The following is a 21,414-nucleotide window of genomic DNA, read 5'->3' as shown; positions in this document are numbered from 1 at the left end:
CAAAATAAAATTCAATTCATCAATCCAAAAAAGCCAAGAACAAACAAACAAATGTGACCCAACTAAACTTAAAAGCTTTTGCATGGCAAAGAAAACTACTGACTGAACGAAAAGACAACCTAAGGAATGGGAGAAAATATTTGCAAATGATATGACTAACAAGGGGTTAATATCCAAATATGTAAACAGCTCATACAACTCAGTATCAACAAAACAATAATCCAATCAGAAAATCTGCAGAAGACTTGAATAGACATTTTTTTCCAAAGAAGACATACAGATGGATAACAGGCACATGAAAAGATGCTCAACATTGCTAATTATTAGAGAAATACAAATCAAAATCACAATTAGGTATCACCTCAGACCTTTCAGAATGGCTGTCATCAAAAAGTCTACAAACAACAAATGTTGGAGAGGTTGTGGAGAAAAGGGAACACTTGTACACTTGGTGGAATGTAAATTGGTGCTGCCACTATGGAAGAGATTCCTTAAAAAACTAAAAATAGAACTACCATACGATCCAGCAATCCCACTCCTAGGTATATATCCAGAAAAAATTAAAACACTAATTTGAAAAGATACATGCTTCCCAAGGTTCAGACTAGCACTATGTACAATAGCTAAGACATGGAAGCAGTCTAAGTGCCCATCAACAGATGACTGGATAAGAGGTGGTATGTGTGTGTGTGTGTGTGTGTGTGTGTGTGTGTGTGTGTGTCTGTATATATATGTATATATATATATATATATACATATATATATATAATGCAATATTACTCAGCCATAAAAAAGAATGAAATACTGCCATTTGCAGCAATGTGGATGGACCTAGAGAATATTATGCTTAGTGAAATAAGTTAGACAGAGAAGAGAAATACTACATGATATCACTTATATGTGGAATCTAAAAACTAATAAAATGAATATATATACAAAATAGAAACAGACTCACAGATATAGAAAACAAACTGTGGTGACCAAAGTGGGGAGGAAGCAGGGAGGGACAAATTAGGGATGTGGGATTAACAAATACAAATTATTATATATAAAATAGATAAGCAACAAGGTTATACTTGGGAGTTATACCCATTATCTTGTAATAATCTATAATGGAATAGCACAGGGAATTATACTCATTATCTTATAACAACCTATTCTGGAATATAATCTGCAAAAATATTGAATCACTATGCTGTACATCTGAAACTAACACAATATTATAAATCAACTATACTTCAATAAAAGGGGGAATTTGGTAGTACTTATATATTTCTTGATGGAAAAAAAAAAGCCCAGTAAAACCACTATAAATGTGGCATAGCTCATAGCATTGTAAGGATATTTTATTTCATTTCCTATACAAGAAACCTCCTTTAAGGAATAAAGTAAAAAAGAAAACCACCATCTGGATTTTCCTATAGGTTTGTGGTGATTATTAGTGCAAGAAAATGTAAAAATACCTGGAAAGAATCCCTGTATGTTACATGTCATCAAGTGAAATGTTTGAAAATAGTGACTCAGGGCATGGAAAATCTATTTCCTTAATTAAAAACAATTATTTTAATTAGTGTAAAGTCATATGTGAAAGTTCTAAAAATTATTTATAATTCATAACATACTGAACATACTCATTAAGATACCTAATTCTTTAAGTCTTATAAGGAATGAGGCCATTTCCTTTAGCTGTAGGTCATTATTCATAGACAAGTAGGCAAAATAACAACAGAGAATATTTGTCAAGAGTATATAGTATTTTTATGTTCTACAAAAAAAAATTTTATGTTCAATATTCAAATATTTTCTGATTTTAATAAAATACATTTTTATAACTGAACTCCTTCCAATATTAAAGATAGCTCAGTACTTTTTGTACTTAAAGGGTGAGATATAGGCCTTCTGGATAAATCATTACATTTTGGTCTAATTTTCCCCATACACTTATTATACCTCTTAGACAAACTAAGCTTAGCTGTACCCCAATTGACAATAAGATTTAAATCTTCTGGAAGCAAAGTATTTGGTCTCGTGTTGTCCTCTCTTACTTTATTACCAAGAGTCTTCTTTGAATTGTGGTTAACACGTTTACAGTCTTTGTTTATCTTCTGGCTTTGACTGGCATGGTGTTTTTTACTGATACATGGCTTTTCCGCTCCAGTTGGATATATAATATTCTTGTGATCAATAGAAGGAAAAAACGTTTGAGATGATATTTTTCCAAAGGATCCAGTGGGTAAATCTTGGAGATAGCTGGGGAAATGTTGGCTAATTTTATATTCATAGATTGATTTTCTTGAATTTGAATCATCTACTTTGACAGAATACAGATCATCTATTGTTATATTCTGATAAGTATCTATTGGACTTTGAGGTGCATTCAACTTTTCAGAATTACGCTGAGGTATGATAGGTAAAATTCCAAGTCCATTTTGTTTTAATACTAATCCAGTACCAGGAATAAAAAGTTCTGGTTCTTCCTGTTTTGACAGATGAATGATGTTTGTGTTTGAAACAGATTGATGTGCATGTCCATTCACTGCTCTATCTTTCCAGATTAAAGGGTTATATATAACTTGTCCATCAACAGGGCATGAATTGCACTTGTGGAGTAACCAACTGTCAATACATTTCCTATGAAACTTAAAAAAAAGTTATAAGTTAATCAGAGATATATTATCTTGTTTATAATGTATACTATCTATGTAAAATTTCCCCACTTTCATTATTGTGTTACTTTTAACACTGTTTCATAATATTGGAAGGTAATAAAATTCATCAAGTTTTATGGAAATATTTTGAAGTTCTCTTAAAAATGTAATTGGTTAGAGACTGATCTTCATTTTCCACATTAAAATGAAAAGCCTTCTATGGATGTCATTTTTTCAATTTCATTAAAAACTCACTACTTATTCAAGCCATTAATTTCACTGTTGCTTTCTAATGAATGAAAATTTTAATAAAAACATCATAGCCAACTAGAGTTGAAAATTGATATGATGATGGTAAGACATAATGTGACAAATCACCTTCTAGGGAAGAAAAGAAATTATCAGTCATTTTAAGTAAGGGTGACTCTAAAGCTATAAAAGTTTATTTATTAAAACAACTTTATCTCAGAAAAAACCTGGTTACCACTACATAGTGATTCAGCAACTTTAGACTGATTCCAGTAAGTTCATTTGAAACAATAATAAACTATGTCAAATTAAGCATTTCTGTTTCATCTAAAAAATCATAAAAATAACATTAAAAAGTTAGTATTCTATAAGCCTTTTCCTTTTACAGGTAACTAAAGTAGATAAAAGAATCTAACTTAAAGTGCCATTTTATCTTTCCTCAATAGTTTATACAGAAATGAATCCTAATTAATAGGAATCCATCCTTGGGGGGCAGAGCTGCCTTCTCAATAGTCTCTGCTCTAGCTTTCTGCACACACTGTTCAATTTGAACATCTCTGCTCATAATTCAACTAAAAAGTAAAAGGAGAGACTTAAATTGCCACTTCATTTGTGAAAACTGGCCCTACAGGGAAAGTCAAACTAAAATGATGTGACTTCTACCTTGTGAGTACATGGTAGCAATCTTGTATGCTGACCAGGACAAAATGCCTTCAAACAAAGTCGACACTGGTACCCTGGAGCAAGCAGCTTACTATTTTTTGTGATCAGTAAGAGAGGCAGTGACCTTACCACGTGTTTTGGTGTGTAAACTTGGCTAAATGAGAATAAACAGAGAGACATGAATGGTCATATGTGATCGTAGATAAGGAAGTAATCAATAGTACAGGTAATAACCTCCAAATAAATAATGCAAATGAACCCAGTGCTTTCTAGAACTGAAGATAATAAATCTCGTACATTATAAAGTTACAAAATCTATTGTATTGATCTTGAACAAGATGGATCCAACTTCAACATCAACTTCATAAGGAACAAAATTTAATTTAGTCATTTCAAATAAAAATACTAACCTGAATTTTTTTGATTTGTACTTTTTAACATCAGTGAAACCAGAACATAATTTTGAGAACGATATACTCAAATTATTTGCACTTTTTAACATCAATGAACCATATACTCAAATTATTTGCACTTTTTAGCATCAATGAAACCAGAACATAATTTTGAGAACCATATACTCAAATTATTTCAGACTGAGCCAACACACAGGCTTGTGTTTAGAAAAATACAACCCAATTTACTCTGTCATCTGGTAGGAAGTAAGATGTGTGGTAAACCATATTAAATATTCCAGCTACTATTATAAACCGGTAGGTCATAATCTATGAGGAGACTTATTTCACTTGGGGTATATGCTTATTACTTCTGTATTGTTAGACCATGTTAATGAACTCTAAAGATACAAACCCCATTTTTGTACCAAAAGTACCAACAAACATAACTAAGATTACACAATGTAAATTTGATGCCACTAGCAACTGATAAAACACGTAAAACAAATATTTAAAAACAAAATCTTGGTTAAAAGGTTAGATGCATTCCTATTATTCAAAAGTCATTCAGAATAAAGTTCAAATATATTCTTTAGACAACTTTATACTTCTCATTACTCTTCAGATAAACTGTCATAATGCTACAAAAATTGCTTTTACCAAGGTCATTTAATTGTCAACTAAAAAAAATCTGCATGTTTTTATTATTTCAGGTTGTTAATCACTTTTTAAAAAAAATCTTGAAACTCTCTCCTTTTATTTATTCCATTTTCTCTGCCTAGAATGTCCTTCTACCCCTAATATTCTCTTGTCTCCCCCTACAATATCTCCTGAACAATTAGTTATACAATTTATCATTCTAATAGGTTGAAGTGTGATACCCAGCCAGGGCCAAGGGAAATGGAGATGGAGAGACTTTGTATAGGCTCCTTTCATACCCACAAAGCATTTTATGCTCCACAAGAGTTGTGGTCTCTGAAGTGTGTGGAGCATCCACAGGGCATGGGCTAGATATCCACTGGGTTGGATAGAAATCTATCTATCTATCTACTATATATATGTGGGATAGAAATACATATATACACACATATATATGTATAAACAAGCACAATTTTTGTTTGGTTAATTCATTGAAATGGTCCTTTAAAAAATATTTCAATTTTATCCCATCCTATTAAAATGAGCTTTGTATATATTTTATAGTGTACCTAATATGTTAATTATACACGGTGCGTTTAATTTTCTTTAATTGATACGAAGTATGGCAAAAGGTCTGGACGACTGTCCACTAGTCAGGGTTTTGAAATACAACCAATCCCCTTAGCACTCTCCTTCCCTGGGGGTGGAATAGAGGGCAATAAGGAAAGAAAGACTTCCTTCCCATAGAGGTCATTTACTTCAAAGCAAATCTCAAAGCTCCCTGTATTTTTTCTTTACATAACATGTATCAGTTTTAATTTTACATTTATTTAGATGATCACTTAATTGCTGAGGAAACTAGATATCCCTAATACCTAGTACAATCTCTGGTAGAATTAATAATAATAATAGACAGCATTATTTGAATATTTACTGTATTAATTCATCTCATATGCACAACATTACTATGAGACTGGTTTTATAATTATCCCCATTTTAAAGATAAAAATGTGGCAAGGAGATGTGAAGTAACTAGCCCAAAAGTTGCATAGCCAACTTATGGTTGTACTAGGATTGGATTTAAGCATTCTGACTCCAGAGGCTTGCTCTTCACTTGAATACTATGTCACCTAGTATATATAAGTACTCAATACATATTTATTGAATAAAGAAATGAATAAAACTTATCTGAACTGAAAAATTGTTTAAATATCCTAAGAAATATAAATTTCACTGAGAATCTCACCCTTGCTTTTCTTGAAAATGTGGCATCTTTTCTATCTCATCTTTAATATCTATATATTTTACAGTTTCATCTGATCTTTTTTCCAACGATCTCCATTTTTGATTTCTCTTCTGTAATAGGTAAAAGGTGAATGTTACTTTGTAAATTGTGGAAGCTTTTATCTTGTGCATTAAATCAGTAGGCTGTGTATCAATAACATAATAATGTAAATAAAGACTAATCATTTTAAAAGATAGCTTTTTAACACATTAAAGAATTTGCAAATTATTAGTGAGTCTAATATACTGTTGCACAGCTACTATAACAGTTACTTTTTAAGGTAAAAATATTTATCTATTAATCAATAATGGTAATTGTGGATGTTTTATCTTGTGTAGTAAATAGAAGGTAGCATTATTATTCAACATCAGGAGATACTTATTTACTTGTTAGATTCAAATGATAGCAATAAAATTCCATGATGTAAGAAATTTTAAAACTGTAAATGGTTGTCAGTAGCATTATAAGTCATTTTGTAGTGTTGAGATCTTTTTTTAAAATGAATTTTCAAGCTTGATGGCTGTAATTTCTGTCCTTAAGATTTATGTATGATATCATTACATATTTGTTATTGTGTTGGATTTTATAAATTACCAATGTAAGAATTGATTGCTTATAAATCCTTATGAAAAAGAGTTCTCCAAAAATTATGGTCTTTGGTTTTTATTCAAACACAGTCAGCTCTATTCCAGAGAGTTACCTATTCTTAGATCTTACTTAGATTTACAATAGGAAAATACAAACACTATACGAAATTCAAGATGGATACTGTACCTCACGAAATGTAAATGAGTGAGAAAGATGGCAGCAGCTATCAAAACAATTCTGGCATAAGTGATATTCTATACATTTGGTACACCTAAAAATGCAAAACACCAAAACATACAAGAAAAAATCCAATTATTTTGATTGTTTTTGGTGAAAAATTCTGGCCAAGATTTCCTGGGAACTATGCAGATATGACAAGGCCCATCTTAAATCTCACCCCATATTAGCTTCCTGTTGCTACTGAAACAAATTACAACAAATTTAGCAGCTTAAACAACACTTTATTATCTTACGGTTTTGTACGTCAGAAGTCTGACATGGGTCTCAATGGGTTTAAAATCAAGGGGTCCACAGAATGGCATTTCTTTTTGGAGGCTATAGAGATCTGTTTCTTTGCCCTTTCTTCTAGAGGCTGCCCACATTCCTTAGCTTAGCTTGTGGCACTTTCCTCCATCTTCAAAGCAAGCAATGCAGCATCTCTCTGTGCCTTTCTTCCATATTCACATATCCCTTTGACTCTCTTCTTTGCTGCCCTCTCCCACTTTTAAGAACTCTTGTGATTATACACTGAGCCCAGGCAATCCAAGATAACCTCCTTATTTCAAGGTCAGGTGATTAGCAACCTGAATTTCATCTGCAACCTTAATCCCCCTACAACATGTAACCTAAAATACAGGTTCTGGGCATGGGGATGTGGATATATTTTGGAGGGCTTTATTTTGCCTACCACATATCCCTACCATGGTGTCTTCCTGGAATGCTTTATCTTTCATTTATCTCTTTTTCTAAGTTCCTTTAGGATGTACAGCCTATTGGACATTCTATCATTTGATTACCCAGTGTTTTCCTATTATTTCATGAATGCTAGAGTTATACTTAGCAGAATACTTCTTGAAAACAGGAATTGCACTATATTCCTTCTTTGTCCTCACAAAATAGAAAAAGGTATATGTATAAAAAGTTTGCAATAAAAATCATTGATATACTAAAAAACTTCATTTTCCACAAAGCTCAATCTAAACATGTATCACTTATAAAAATTTTGCCACAAGCAGAGAATTTTAATTTACTTTCAGCAATATTCACCAAAAATAACATTTCAAGCAAATAAAGTTATTTTCTTACTCAAGTTATCAAAGAATTAGAAGACTATTTCTAAGAGAACGCTGGGAAAATATATCCTTCAGACATCTTAGAAGCAGCAAGTATTAATTTATTCATTATTATTGTTTATACAAACAGGGAAGATTCTTAATAATTAACATCAACCAATCAAAGCAATGGTGCAGTTTATTCAATACATCAAATTGTGCTGGGCTTCAAAAAGTTAAGTATCTCTATATTTTAATATATATATATATGATAGTTTTGGAATTAACTTCTTAAAAGGTAAGTAGCTATATTATGAAACTTTAATGAAGAGGAACTGAAAAGCTTTCTAGTTTACCTTATCTCCTACTCAAACCATTACTAAAACTAACAGAAATAGTTTTTTCAGGCTAACGGCTGAAATGCTAGCATTTGAGGGAGTGGCAGGAGATATGGATGTGAATAATTGTGAGCCAACTGCGTAGAGAAGTTATTCTGAAAGGAGAGTGCAGAGCAGCAGGCAGGAAGCAGAACAGTGGAGAATGCCTGTATTGAGGGGTAGTAGGAAGAATCACCCTTGGGGACAGAAAGCAGTCAGAGGGACAGAGGAGAGCACTGTCATTAACAAAATACTTAAAAGCAAGATTTGAGATAATTTACCAAAGCCACCCACGCATTAACAATTTGAGGAATACATCACTATAAAAACTGAAAATTTTACACCATGGCTTTCACCTGTCCTTGTCACCCCCAGCTGTTCCTCCCAACCCACCTTTCCACACGTTACCTTAGTATTGTTCTTTCCACACGTTACCTTAGTATTGTTCTTTCCACACGTTACCTTAGTATTGTTCTTACCCACCCCTTTTGAAAAAATTCAGATTGCCCCAAAAATGGCTGCTAATGCCAAATATCAAGTCTTTCCTTTTTCTAGAACTCTCTTTAACCAACATTCCTGAAACTAGCTGAACACCTCCTGCTAAACTTTATAAAAATTCTGCCCTTCTTCCTCAAGTGAGCTTTCTCAGGCTTGCTGTTTTCAATAAAGACTTTTGCTAATGGTGCTCTAGTTGATTTACTTCTATGTGACACATTGAGAAAACAAAGGACTAAAACAGTTTAAAGGAGAAAGGTATCATTCACCTTTGGGGGTGATTAAAAACAGTTTTATGGTTTTATGAGAGGGTTTTAAATATATTAATTAGACTCATCATAATGTAATTCCAGGAAGACTGAAAAGTAAACTGATGCATTTTAGAAAAAATTTTAACAAAGACTGAAGCAAAATATTTTCTTCTTAACATACAATTAAGATTTCAATTAAGAAAGCACAATATCCCAAGCATAGCAATTAATTGATGTTTTATTGTGGAATTGTGGGAAAGTTTGAGGAACACTCAAAAAGTAATGAAAATTTCTTTCTCTAATAAGTATCTTGTTGTTGTTAAGGTATAAGATGTGAAAGAAAACAAAACACGCATCATTGCAGTTTGGAGTTGGGGAACTCAAGTTCAGTTGATCTAGTCAATATCCCTCTGGCTCAGTCCTAGGAGTTTTTGGCAATGACCTCATTGGTGGTTCAAAGAAAGTTACAGGGGGTGAGAGGTCTATCTAGCAGGGCTCTGAGCTTGGAAACTCATTTAGGCCAAACTACCAAGCCTGTGTTCAGAGATTCCAAGAAAGGATGCTACTTCAGACTCTCAATCTAGACTGGAATACAAAGCCAATACTCTGTGTGAGTAAAGAAAATAAAACTACTGAAATTCTTAAGGTACTGGGCTGACACAGATCACTAGTCTGAAAATCCTAAATACGGAGCCATCTTTAAGGCTAACACACTATATAAAGGAGGAAAAGAAGAAGGCTAAATGACTAGTACTCTAATGTTCAAAGTTTCCTAAAATTAAAAAAAAAGTTAGACTACAAATTTATAATATTACTGATTGATACTTACTTATAACACTTCCCCTCAACTGGAAACTGTCGACAGTTATTACAGGGAATTCCAAGGTGTTTGTCTAGTCGCTCTTTCTCAGCTGTAGCCACAAGTTTGCTAGAGTTTTTGAATTCCTCTAAAATAAGTTTTAATGGTGCAAAGTCTTTCCTACACAAGGGACATTTCAACATGGAAGTGTGTGATACCTTATCCTGATAATTAGCTAAGATCTTCATGCATTTTATATGAACACTATTGCCACAGCCAAACCTGTTAGAAATAAAATCCAAGTTTACCATTTGTGTACAGCAAAGTTATACATATATATATATATATATATATATATATATATATATATATATATAAAATGTTTTCTGTGCTACCATCTTTATTTCCTATAAAAATAGATTCTGAACTGATTATCCAGATATAGCTTGATTACACACATAAACACTATTTTATCTATCTAATCTAATCTATCATATTTAATTTAGTACATCAGAATTCCAAACAAAATCTTTCCCATTTCAATGAACTGATGGTAAAAGATTTTGCATCATTATAATATTTTTCATTTTTAAAGTGAGAATGCATATAGTCTTAACAAAAAGGAAAAGTATAACAATAATTATTATTTTTAAATAAAAAGCATCACTGAGAGCAGGGGTGTCACCTTATTTTTCTAGAAATCACACAATATGAATGTGGTTGTATCCAATAAATATCTGCTGAGAGAAATAATATTTTGGGAAATAGTAACTTTAAAATATGCAAAAGAAGCAGCTATGTGAAAAAAATACAATGTGGATGAAAATTTTGGTAAATAATCAGGAAAAAAAAAGAACTGAAAAGTTCAATACCAAATGGTTGCCCAAATTTTCCAAGTCCAAATTTACAGTGCCTTTGAAGCATAGTTAAGTACAATACTCTCAAAAAACATTTATGTATAAGTGATATTTTGAATTATTTAGTTTTAAAGATAAAATTTAGAAAAGCTGAAGAGAATTTTTATCATTTTAAAATAAAATAATCTTCACTTTCAGAAAAACTGTTTGTAACTACTCTAAGCCGTGGCATTTATTCGTGTGTATAAAACAGAAACATGAAAATTATCTACTTTAATAACTTAAAGTGAAAAAGTAAATAAAGTGGAGTTATTTTTTAACTTTCACCCTTTAAAATGTAGCCCAGAAATATTTAGAGTTAGAACAGGACCTCTGACAACATGTTAGGAAATAAAAGGTGGCCAATTAAGTATAATTGTTTAAATATGTATTATTTTTCTATCAACGTTTCATAACATATTACAAATATATTAAATTAGAATTTTTTCCTAAGTTTCTAGAATCCAAAGAAAAATCATGTCACCTGCAAAAGGTGACAGGAACCTTTTTCTCTAAAAGTACTTCTTGACAAATAGAGCATATATCATCTGAACTAATTTCCTTCTGTTTAATGTAACCATCTTCTTCAATCTGTGCATTTTCATTGTTCCTTCCTTGTTGGGGAGTTTGAACTCGATGTATCCCTCGAAGCAAGTCGCTGATTTCTCTTTCCACAAGACCTAATTGCAAAGCAGCTAATGATAAATTCCAAAGTATTAAAATTCAGTGGCAAATTGGAGACAAAGAAACAACTTAGGCAGAAAATTAGCATTTTTTTCCCGAATATCAGAAAGTTTGGTTGAATTATTACACTGACATTTACCACTTATCGTATTCCTTTCAGAGCCAAAAGGTCAGAAAAGAGTCATTTATAAAAAGAATAGAAGTTATCTCTTGTTTTCCTGTTACTGAAAAGAGTCAGTGTAACCAGTGCATTATAAAGGTTTCAGATTAATTATAAGACAGTGTTCCTCCTTGGATTGGTGCTATAATCATCTCTTACATTTTGATCTGTTCTCTTGTTCATAAACAAACACTTATCATCATACAGGAGTATTAAAAGAAATGGGCATAAATACAGAAAGGAGAAGAGAGATTCGAGTGGTTAGTGTAATTAACATTTGTTAGATGAATAAATTAGTAAATAGATAATGAGAGAGCAAGACACAGTTGCGCCTATTTTCCTTAGTTTTACGTCTCTACAAGTGTCTCGGTAGCCACATTCTTCATAGATTTGGTCAGTATTCCTCAGGACAATCTGTTAGGAACTATATTGCCTATACATTTGGGATACACAGTCTTTGAATTCTGAATTTTCTCCATCCTGCTGTCCTTCTAAGAAATGGTGTACTAAGTGCATATAGTTTTGATCCAGGCATCTTAGATTCCCTTTTTCTCTGGCCCATTCCCATGCCCCTCCTCTTTCCCTCTTCTTAACATAATTTAAATGCCAGGTGTTATTGGTCCCCTTAAGTTCTATTCATTTTATATATTCTTTAATACATAGAGATTAAAAAATCATTTGTAAGATAATGAAAAGCTCCATTTCCCCTAAAAAGATTACCAAATAAACATTAACAATACTGAAAACATCACAGTTACATTTCAATACAGAAATCTCTGTTCCTTGTCTGAGGTGGCATGGCAGGTGGAATGTGGGAGGATATCATACTTTAATTAACCATTACTTTGGAGGATGAGGGCTATTTGTCACAGAGACACAGCAAAATCTGCTCCCTAAAAAAATGAGGAGGAAAATGAAGAACAAAAGATTGTGCTTTGGGGGATAAAGATTCTCTAGAGCAGCAGAAATACTGAAACATAAAATTTCATAAGAGGAGTTGGCTACAAACTGTTCTTTGTGGTATAACATGAATTGGAGAATAAAAGGGAGAAACAAACTCTTCTGAAATTAATTTGGAAAAATTAATGTATGAGACTATAAAAGAATATTCTTTCATAAAGGAGAGCAAGACAGCTAACCTTATCAGATATCATAATGTATTATAAAAAAACAAAACTCACTATAAAAATTATGAAACAAGGATGAAAAGCACTATTTAATAGCTGTTATTGAGATCACTAGGTAGAAATATGGAGAAAATTTAATTACTTCAAACCAAATACCAACTTCCAATTTATATCAATACAACTACACATGGATGCTATAAAGAAGAATAAAAATAAAATAGAAAAGCTAGCAGAAAAAAAAAATCTCTAAAATACTATGGAAGATAGACAACTTTCAAAGTATCAAAACAATACATATAAAAAGTAAAAATGGTCAGATTTAGCAACACACAAAAATCCATATACATATATATAAAAAAAATTTAATGAAACCATATAAAAAAGAATTATGACATTAGAAAAACATTTGCAAGGAGGGGTAATCCCTATATTTAGGAAGAGTGTGTAGTTTTATCCCAATAAATAAATAGCCGAAGTTTAATTTACACATGTAGTACAAATATTAAAGTCAACAGATGTTCAATTTCATTAATATCAAAAGAAAATGAGTTAAAATCAAAATGAGGTGCAGACACAGAATAAATCTAAATAAAAGGTAATAAATAAATAGAATGTTACATCTTGTTTGCCTCATGTTATTTTCTCTTTTTATTTGAAAAAGTTACTTAATTTACTAGGAATGAATAGATTACTATGAACTTTGTATCTGTTATTTTTTCCCACTTTGTGTGACTTAGTCTTTTTTTCTAATATTATAGAAATATTATTAGCTTTTCAAAATATTTCCATGTATCTTTATTTTCTTTGGAGACTTAAATATGCTGTTAATGTCTTCCATTTTATGCTTAAGTAATATGGTTAAATATGCCTAAAACATAAATCCAAAAAGCAAAGCTAAAATTGCTGAAATCATAAATCAGCAAAAGTATTGCTATAAAGCAATACCTATGGGTGACAGACATAAAAATATTAATACTTAAAAAAAGGAAAAAAAACTCGAACTCACAGATACAGAGAACAGATTGATGGTTGCCAGATGTTGGGCCAGGGGACGGCTAGGAGGTAGGAGAAATGGCTGAAGGTGGTCAAAAGGAACAGACTTCCACTTATAAAATAAGTAAGTCATGGGGACATAATGTACAGTATGGTGACTATAGTTAATAGTACTCTGCTGCATATTTGAAGGTTGCTAAAAGAATAAATCTTAAAAATTCTCATCTCAAGAAAAAAAAATTGTAACTATGTGTGGTAGTGGATGTTAACTGGATTAATTGTGTTGATCATTTTGCAATATATACTTACACTGAATCATTATGTTGTACACCCAAAACTAATGTAATGTTATATGTCAATTATATCTCAGTAAAAAAATAATAGTTTTACTGCAAGATCCAGTTAATGAGACTTCAGGCTACAGAAATAATTGAGAGGAGAAAAAGTTTCATTTACAAAGAATATAACAGGTAGTCAGAAGTAAATTAAATGCCTCAAATGGAAGAATGTTAAATAAATTATGATATACCATACACTAACATGGTATATCATAGTTTATTTAACATTCACTGATGACTTGAATGAGAGAGACTACATAGCACTGAAATAAAGTAACAGTGTGTGACAAAAGCAGAACACAGAATTCCCACAGACTATTAGGTATACATAAATACAAGGTCAAAAAAGAAAATAGAAAATAAAAAGTTTATTATATCTTTGTGGTGGGGATTTTAAAAATTTTCCTAAAATGCAGTTTTTATTTTATCCATAAATATTTAATTGAGAAAAGGACAAGATGGCATTTACTAGACATTGTATTTAGGAAAAAACATTAGGTAATAAAGCTAGGTTTTACTGGGAAGCATTTGTTGGGTGATGGAAAATAATATTCAGTGTTCAAAAACTGATATCTTTATAAAAAATTCCTATGTAATCATCTTTATAGGTCTTCAAAAATAAAAGAGAGTCTCAGGTTTCTTGTATGCAACACTAGGGCACAAATAATTGTTTCCAGATTTGTTTTAGAAAAGAATCTATGAATGATGTTCAAAATGCTTCTGCTTCAATACCTCCTTCTCCACACTTATGTACACACTTTACATAATATTATTGAATAATTGTTTATAGCTTTCTTTGAATTACTTTATTTTCAAACTTTCATTTAAATGATAAATTTCAACATTATTGAGACTTATACTTTCTTTGAATATTTGTGCACAAAGGATTTTCTCAATGTTGAGTAGCTAAAACGTCTTTTAAATATGAGGTATAAAAAATATTTTATTTTAGTAGGAAATATAATTTTTCAAAATTAATATATAGGATCAAATTTAGACAAAAAATTTCCTACTAAATTTCCTAATAAAATAGGGATATTTATAATAAGAATAAGATGTGGTTTCTGCCTTCAAGAGCACAAAGGATAATATGATATAAAGTATTAGATTGATCCATATGAAATTGCTATTTTTGTAGATGAAAAAATATTGGCAATTCATATGATTCAATTTATTAAAAAAATCACCTAGTAGAATTCCTGATTAATATGCAGTACAATAAATATTTGTTGAATGTAATTGGGTAGAGCTGCACTGTTCAATATGGTAACCATCAGCCATATGTGGCTGCTGAGCACCTGAAATGTGGATAGTGTGACTGAAAATTGAATTTTAAATTTTGTCTTATTTAAATTTAAATGGAAAACAGATAATCTATAGTTTCTGGAAAATTTACGTTTATAACAATTTGGGTATTATATGAATTTATTTTTCAACTGAATATTTTACGATGTCTAAATGCAGATCAAGCATTTCCAATGAAAATATAGTGTCTGAGGTGAGATGCATTGTAAATGTAAAATACACACTAGATTTTGAAGGCAGTATGAAAAAACATTAAAATATCATAATTTTTATATTGATTACATGCTGACATGATATTTTGATGTATTGGGTTAAATTAAAATATGTTATTAAAACTAATTTTCCTGTTTATTTTTACTTTCTATAATATGTTAGCAGAAAATTACATATGTGGTTCACATTATATTTCTGTTGGGTAGCCCTAGTATAGAAGCTTGTGAAAATGATATGGAAAATAGTGTAGATAATAACTAAGACTTTGAAGAGATATGACCATTTAACTTCAGGTGTATACAATGGAGAAATAGAGAAGAAAACAATATCCATGAACTCATCCAACCTAATTATTGTGTATGAAGGGATTGGGAGAGAGGATGAAGTACAGAGTAGGTGACATTTCAGAAAGAACCTTTTGTCTACAATGTGAAGGAGAAAGCAACAAAGTGCAGATGCTGGAAATGGAGGCTACAAAGAACAGTACTAAGGGCTGATGAAGGTTGAACAAAGGTAAGAATGAGGATGGGGAAGAAAAATCACTGTTGAGAAGTAGGTAGGATGTAACATAAACAGGATTTGTTTATGAGAGAAGAGGATGAGAAAGGAAAAAGCCAAGGTTTCTAGCTTTGGAGACTAAAGTAAAAGGAAAGCCAATATGTGAGATAGGGAATACAACAGGAGAGCACATATCGGGGGGAATTTACTATTCCAAATGCCTGCGGGACCTCCAAAATTGTGGTGCTCAGAAGGCAGCTGGAAATACTGGTCTGCTGATGAGATGTGGAAATCACTGTTACAGAGGTAACAGGTGGAGACAGAAAATATGAGATGTTTCTAAGAAAATGGGTAGAGAGAAGAATACAAAAGAAAAATCCCTATGAAACACTAATATTAATTTATTATCTAGTAGGACTTTTAAATGTCAACTGTGCTTGTACTTATATAATAGTTGCCTAAACAGAACCAATAACCTGAATTGAATTGAAAAAAAATTGAAGACTGATTATCACTTTAATTCTTTATGAATATTATAAACATTTATTAATAAATGTTAAATGCCTTTGCAGTTCTTAGATGAATCTAGTATAGGTTAAATAAATCTTTGCAGGAAACATTTCCATAATGATAGCATCTTTATTATAAAATGTATAAATCGAAATAACCTGTGATAGAATTATTTTTCTTTCTCTTTTATTTTTGAGGACTCTAGAATTTAATTTTAAATTAAATTTCAAATTGAAAATTATAAAAAATGTCATATGCCTGACTTTAAACTCAATGTAGGTACTGACATAAAAACTATTTAACTGTAAAATACATATATTTTTTGCATTAAAAACTTGTCAGTAAACATTTTTAAATGAAATTATATATCATGTCAACTATTTCTGGGACCTGAAAAATTACATTTGTCATTTTTCTCATAATTAAAATAAATTTAGATACAGAAACTACTGTAAATTCTTGCTTAGAATTCATGAGGGAAAGTTTTTCTACTGAAAACCTGGCCATTATTTCACCTCATTTTTTATTAAGTGCTTTTTAATGTGAAATGGCATATAAAGTTACATTTTTTTGGTAAATAGGAAGAAAAATGTTCCAACTGTCTTAAATGTAACAAACTGTGTTACAGTTTTCAGACTGTCTGGACAATAACTGTCTAAATTTAGAATATGTCTAAATAAACAATTATTAAATTCGTTAGCTTCAAAGTAGTAAAAACACGCAAATGCAACTTACATTCATGATTCCTTGGAAGCCTGAATTTTTTCAACAAGACCCTAATATTCAGAAGTAGAAAAACAAAATAAAACATTTATTTCTGACATAACCTCAAAAGGTATTATTAATTTTAGAATAGGAATGGCATTACAGAATTTATATTGCTGAAAGTATTAGGGATAAACTTAAAATTCTCATCAGTTTTCTGTTACAAGAGTCGTTAAATTTTTGTTTTAAAATAAGCATATGTGTAAAAAGTATGATACATGGAAACCAAAGACATTTGCAGTAAAGAGATTTGTCGGAGAGAGTCCATTTATTTCTTTATGACATAGAGTAGCTCACAAAGAGAGGTTAGTGAGGGAATCTAAGTATTCACAGCACTCTTTTTAAACTTCCCTGGAAGTTTCTTACTCCTGGACATGGAGGAATTTTCTGGATAGAGTAACAAATGACTGTTTTCCTATACATACCACTTTAACGTATGACAGAAAAATACTTTCAAATATCACCAATTAAAATGGAATATGACTTTTTTTTAAAAAGTGGGAAATATATATTAAATTCTTACTTAAATATATTAAATATACTTTAGTATGTTAAATACTTGGATTATATTTCCATTAAGTTTATGGTAAATATACTGTAAAAAATAAGTTACATTACATAAACATCAGAACAGAATGCCCTTGCTCTGAGGAAGCTGGCATAAAATAAAAATGGAAAAAACCTATTTTATGTATAATAATAAAACCAAATTGCAAATTCTGAAGGGACCATATTTTATATTTTTATGCTAACTAGAGCAAATAACTTGTGTTAGTAGATGCTCAATAAAAACTGATCAAGACAACAAAAAACTTGGTAAATAAAAGCATTAAAAAGAACAGCTATATGTATATATACTGTTTTCTAACCTATAAAGAAAAGCATTAGAAATATGATACACACTTTTCTTAATTTCTTGTTTGATTTTTTTCTCTTAAAATATTAATTACAAACTTTCTATAATAATATAATTAGTGATTTGTTGGTATAAGTATAGTAGGTAAACAAATGAGTTGATGTGGGTTTAAATTACATGGAAGGAATTTTTTTGTTTTTCATTTCTGGGATCACCTACAAACAGGATCTGACTCTAGAGGAAAAATTTTAGATTTGACAGAAGTAATCTTCAGCAGAGTCCTATTTTAATCTTAAAAGATTCAGAGTCAAATGCTTATTGAAAAGGAAAATAGTAAAATTTAAAAATATCATAATGAACCATGCAATTATCATCAGTGGTGTGAACAGGGGAGATTTTTTGTTTTATTGTTACATTTCACCTTTGTACATAATGAAAATCTAAACATTGACTTTTTTCTTATTAAAAACAATAACATTCCAAACATATAGAGGTGGTAGTATGCTTTCCTCACTTTAATTTTTAAACCTCACTTAATTTTTAAACCTCACTTAATTTTGGGGATGAAATAAAATATCCAAAACGATATTGACAAGCTACAACCATTTTACCTTTAAGTTCTCCCAACACCAAATTTCTTTAATCTTGCAGTACTCAAGCCATGAAAAAGGCAAAACATGTAATATACCAAGATGTTCCTTTGTGGAAGATCTTCATTATAATGTCACTTACCAGCATATATGCTTACAAAGTTCCCCTCCTTTCAGAAATATGGAACAATTACAAACATGAGGATTTCCTAGAGAAACCTTCAAAAGAAAAATGGAAAAATGCATACTTAAAAAAAAGTTCCAGTCAGTTTTTAGAGTTATAGAGTAAAATTAATAGATAATTGGATTAAAAGAGATTTCAAGAGATATTTTAGTTTAGGTGACTCCAAAAGGTTGAACATAGTCTACTGGAACATCTTAATTCTTGACACAAGTCTAATTTTTCACTTCCTTATTCTTTGCCTTGTTCAACAAATTGCATTGTCAGCTAAGACTGTTTTTAAGAGACCTACATTCAGGCAAGTGAAAAGAAATCTAATTTTAAAAACTTGAAAAAAAATCTATAAATTTTTAACTGAAAGGAAATTCTACTTTGCAATAGAGCTAAAGACCTTTTGTAAAGTAGTTCTTCTGGGGTTTTTGTTTTGTGCGTTTCAATTGGTGAGTTTACTTTATTTAATTTTATTCAAGAAAACGAATTTTATTCACCAAGTCTATACTGGTTTAAACTATTTATTAAATGCCCTAAGGGTTATAAAGTGAAAAAAGGACGTTTGACATAAGCAGTATGACACTAAATTAAAACTTTTCAAGTCAACTCCAGGGAGGTAGAGTGGTGGCTGACTTTTGAGTGGTGAGAGTAGGATATACGAATATGAAATATCTGTGGTCTTTCAGCAAAATTAAAAAGAATTTTTATTCATTAAGACATTTCCAAGGAATCACCATTTAAGCCATACTTCAAAAGGGTCTTGTTATAGCTTCAGACTGACTAAAAAGTAAAGAAAACCTGATTTTATTTATTTAGCAAATATATACGGCTTGTAAACAGATTGTACAATTTTCATTTCGTTTGAATTACAGGGTTAGTGACTGCTAACGGATCTGAGAACGCACGTAAATGCAAACCATATATTCAGATAAAATGTCTCCCGTTTTTAAGTCCAGAGATCAAAGGCCATAATCTTAGGAGAGTTGGATGCAATTTGGAGTCCTAACCTCCAATAATGGAACTTTTCTAACAAATACTGTTTCAATCTGCAGTGTGCACATATTTAGAGTCTGGAACACTCGCGGGTGGGGTTCGGCAGCAAGTGGCTACATACAAGGTGGGCCTGGGGGTACCGCGCGGGTCGGCCTGGCAGGGAGCCAAGGCGGGTTTGGGGGGGTAGTTACTCGGAAATCCCTGTTTTCCGGCTCTTCCTCTCTCAGTAGAAAGGAGGTGGGGCCCATCTCTCGTAGAAGGTAGATGCTGCTGCTCAGCGCCTGGTCTTGTTGCCAGTTGAGGCGGTCGCTAAAGTGTCTTCGCCTTTCAGAGGCCTTACAGCCTCCGCGAAGCATCTTGTCTGGGTAGGGGCGAAGGCAGCCCCTCCGCTTTCTGAGTCGCCCGCCGGTCTCCATGACAACCGCGTGCCCGCCGGTTGCCTTGGAGACGGCGGTTAAGTCGCAGTGTCCCAGAGTGCCTTGCGCGGAGGTTTGTTTCCGCAGCTCGCCCCCGCCTCCACTCCTTCCTGAAGCGACAATCCTGACTGTAGAGTGTTTCTAATACCCAACTGGCTGATTTAAAAGCTGGTGGCCAAAGTCGTCGCTGTCAAATCTCTCGCGTTCCTTCTGCTGGTTCCTCGCAGGCGGGGGCTTGTGAATTCTGTGTTAGGATAGTCGCACAACCCCCCGGTTACAGTTTGGGCTCTGGATGCTGAAATGATCCTGTGATGATTCATCATTTTTATCCGAAAGCCCAGAGTGACTGTTGACATTCAACAGTGTTCCAAAAACATTTTCCGATTGCATACTAGGTGCATAATCTGAATGAAGCGCTGGGGGAAGATCAATGATGTGGAAGACAGGATTTTAACCTGGGAAGTTAGACTCTTAAGTAGGGATGTGTGTGTTGGTGGGGGGATGGTCTTTAAACGAGGGGAGCATCTTTAAGTTGCATGTTTGTGTAGGGATGGGTGTTTGGGGTGGGGTGCGGAATCCATTGCCTCTATGCCCTCTAAATTTACAAATCCCAATTTAAGGAATAAGCTGTGCAATGTTGACTCAATAGTTCAAATTGTCTATGAGCTTTGTTACTACGTTCTAGGGGGAGAGCTGTAATACAGTATGAGTCAAGTAAAGAAGCCATATTACTGGAATATCTCTTTCAGAAATTGAAATCAGGAAATAGCCAGTTGGTGGCGAAAATATAAAGCTGGGGGATATTTGTCCCATTTTATCATGGGAGGAACTCACAACTAGATTATGTCAAGCGCAGGAAGGAGAAAATGGCCAAAGGCCCCAGTATGAAAGAAGATGATGGAAATGGCAGCTTTCACATGTGAGACATCTGGATAAACAGCATCTAATCCTAGGTCTAAGATTTTAACTTAACTAAATTTTATCTCTACTCTCCTATTTTTACTAATAACAACTAATGTACGTACTACCATACTGCCACTTTACCATCAATTTAATGGTGCTAGATGTTAAACTTTATGCATTAAGAAAAAACTTCATATTGAAACCAAAAGAACTTATAAATTGAATTAACTTAGTTTATTTATTAATACTTATAATTTAAAAAACTCCAAATAAATGACAATCTACACTTTCTAAATGAGAAGGTGAGTAAGGTTTCAGAGTGAAGCCACTTTATTCAA

The 21,414-nt window shown here is 32.0% G+C and overlaps 1 protein-coding gene across 1 annotated transcript; it reads right to left on the bottom strand.

Moving 5' to 3' along the window:
- Positions 1-1,826: 1,826 nt before the first annotated feature.
- Positions 1,827-20,113, bottom strand: ZSWIM2 (zinc finger SWIM-type containing 2). Its single transcript, XM_060015617.1, has 9 exons — positions 19,949-20,113; positions 18,735-18,811; positions 17,117-17,157; positions 11,038-11,248; positions 9,688-9,939; positions 6,651-6,735; positions 5,838-5,947; positions 3,561-3,714; positions 1,827-2,639 (listed from the first exon to the last, which is right to left on the bottom strand). Exons 1-9 carry the CDS (start codon positions 20,111-20,113, stop codon positions 1,827-1,829), a joined length of 1,908 nt encoding a protein of 635 aa, XP_059871600.1.
- Between the last annotated feature and the right edge of the window lie 1,301 nt (positions 20,114-21,414).

This window comes from Delphinus delphis, chromosome 7, assembly GCF_949987515.2.
Source record: "Delphinus delphis chromosome 7, mDelDel1.2, whole genome shotgun sequence".
Lineage (NCBI taxonomy): Eukaryota > Metazoa > Chordata > Mammalia > Artiodactyla > Delphinidae > Delphinus > Delphinus delphis.
The sequence above is the reverse complement of the archived record's forward strand: the minus strand, read 5'-3'. Positions and strand labels throughout refer to the sequence as shown.

Bases quoted from the DNA above. Each gene is read 5' to 3' on its own strand.
- ZSWIM2 (XM_060015617.1), bottom strand. From the start codon at position 20,113: ATGCTTCGCGGAGGCTGTAAGGCCTCTGAAAGGCGAAGACACTTTAGC. The intron at 17,158-18,734 runs GTAAGTGACATT...TCTGAATATTAG, and splicing joins CTTTGTAAGCATATATGCTG to GGTCTTGTTGAAAAAATTCA. The intron at 3,715-5,837 runs GTGAGATTCTCA...ATTCTCATTTAG, and splicing joins CATTTTCAAGAAAAGCAAGG to CCAAGTTTACACACCAAAAC.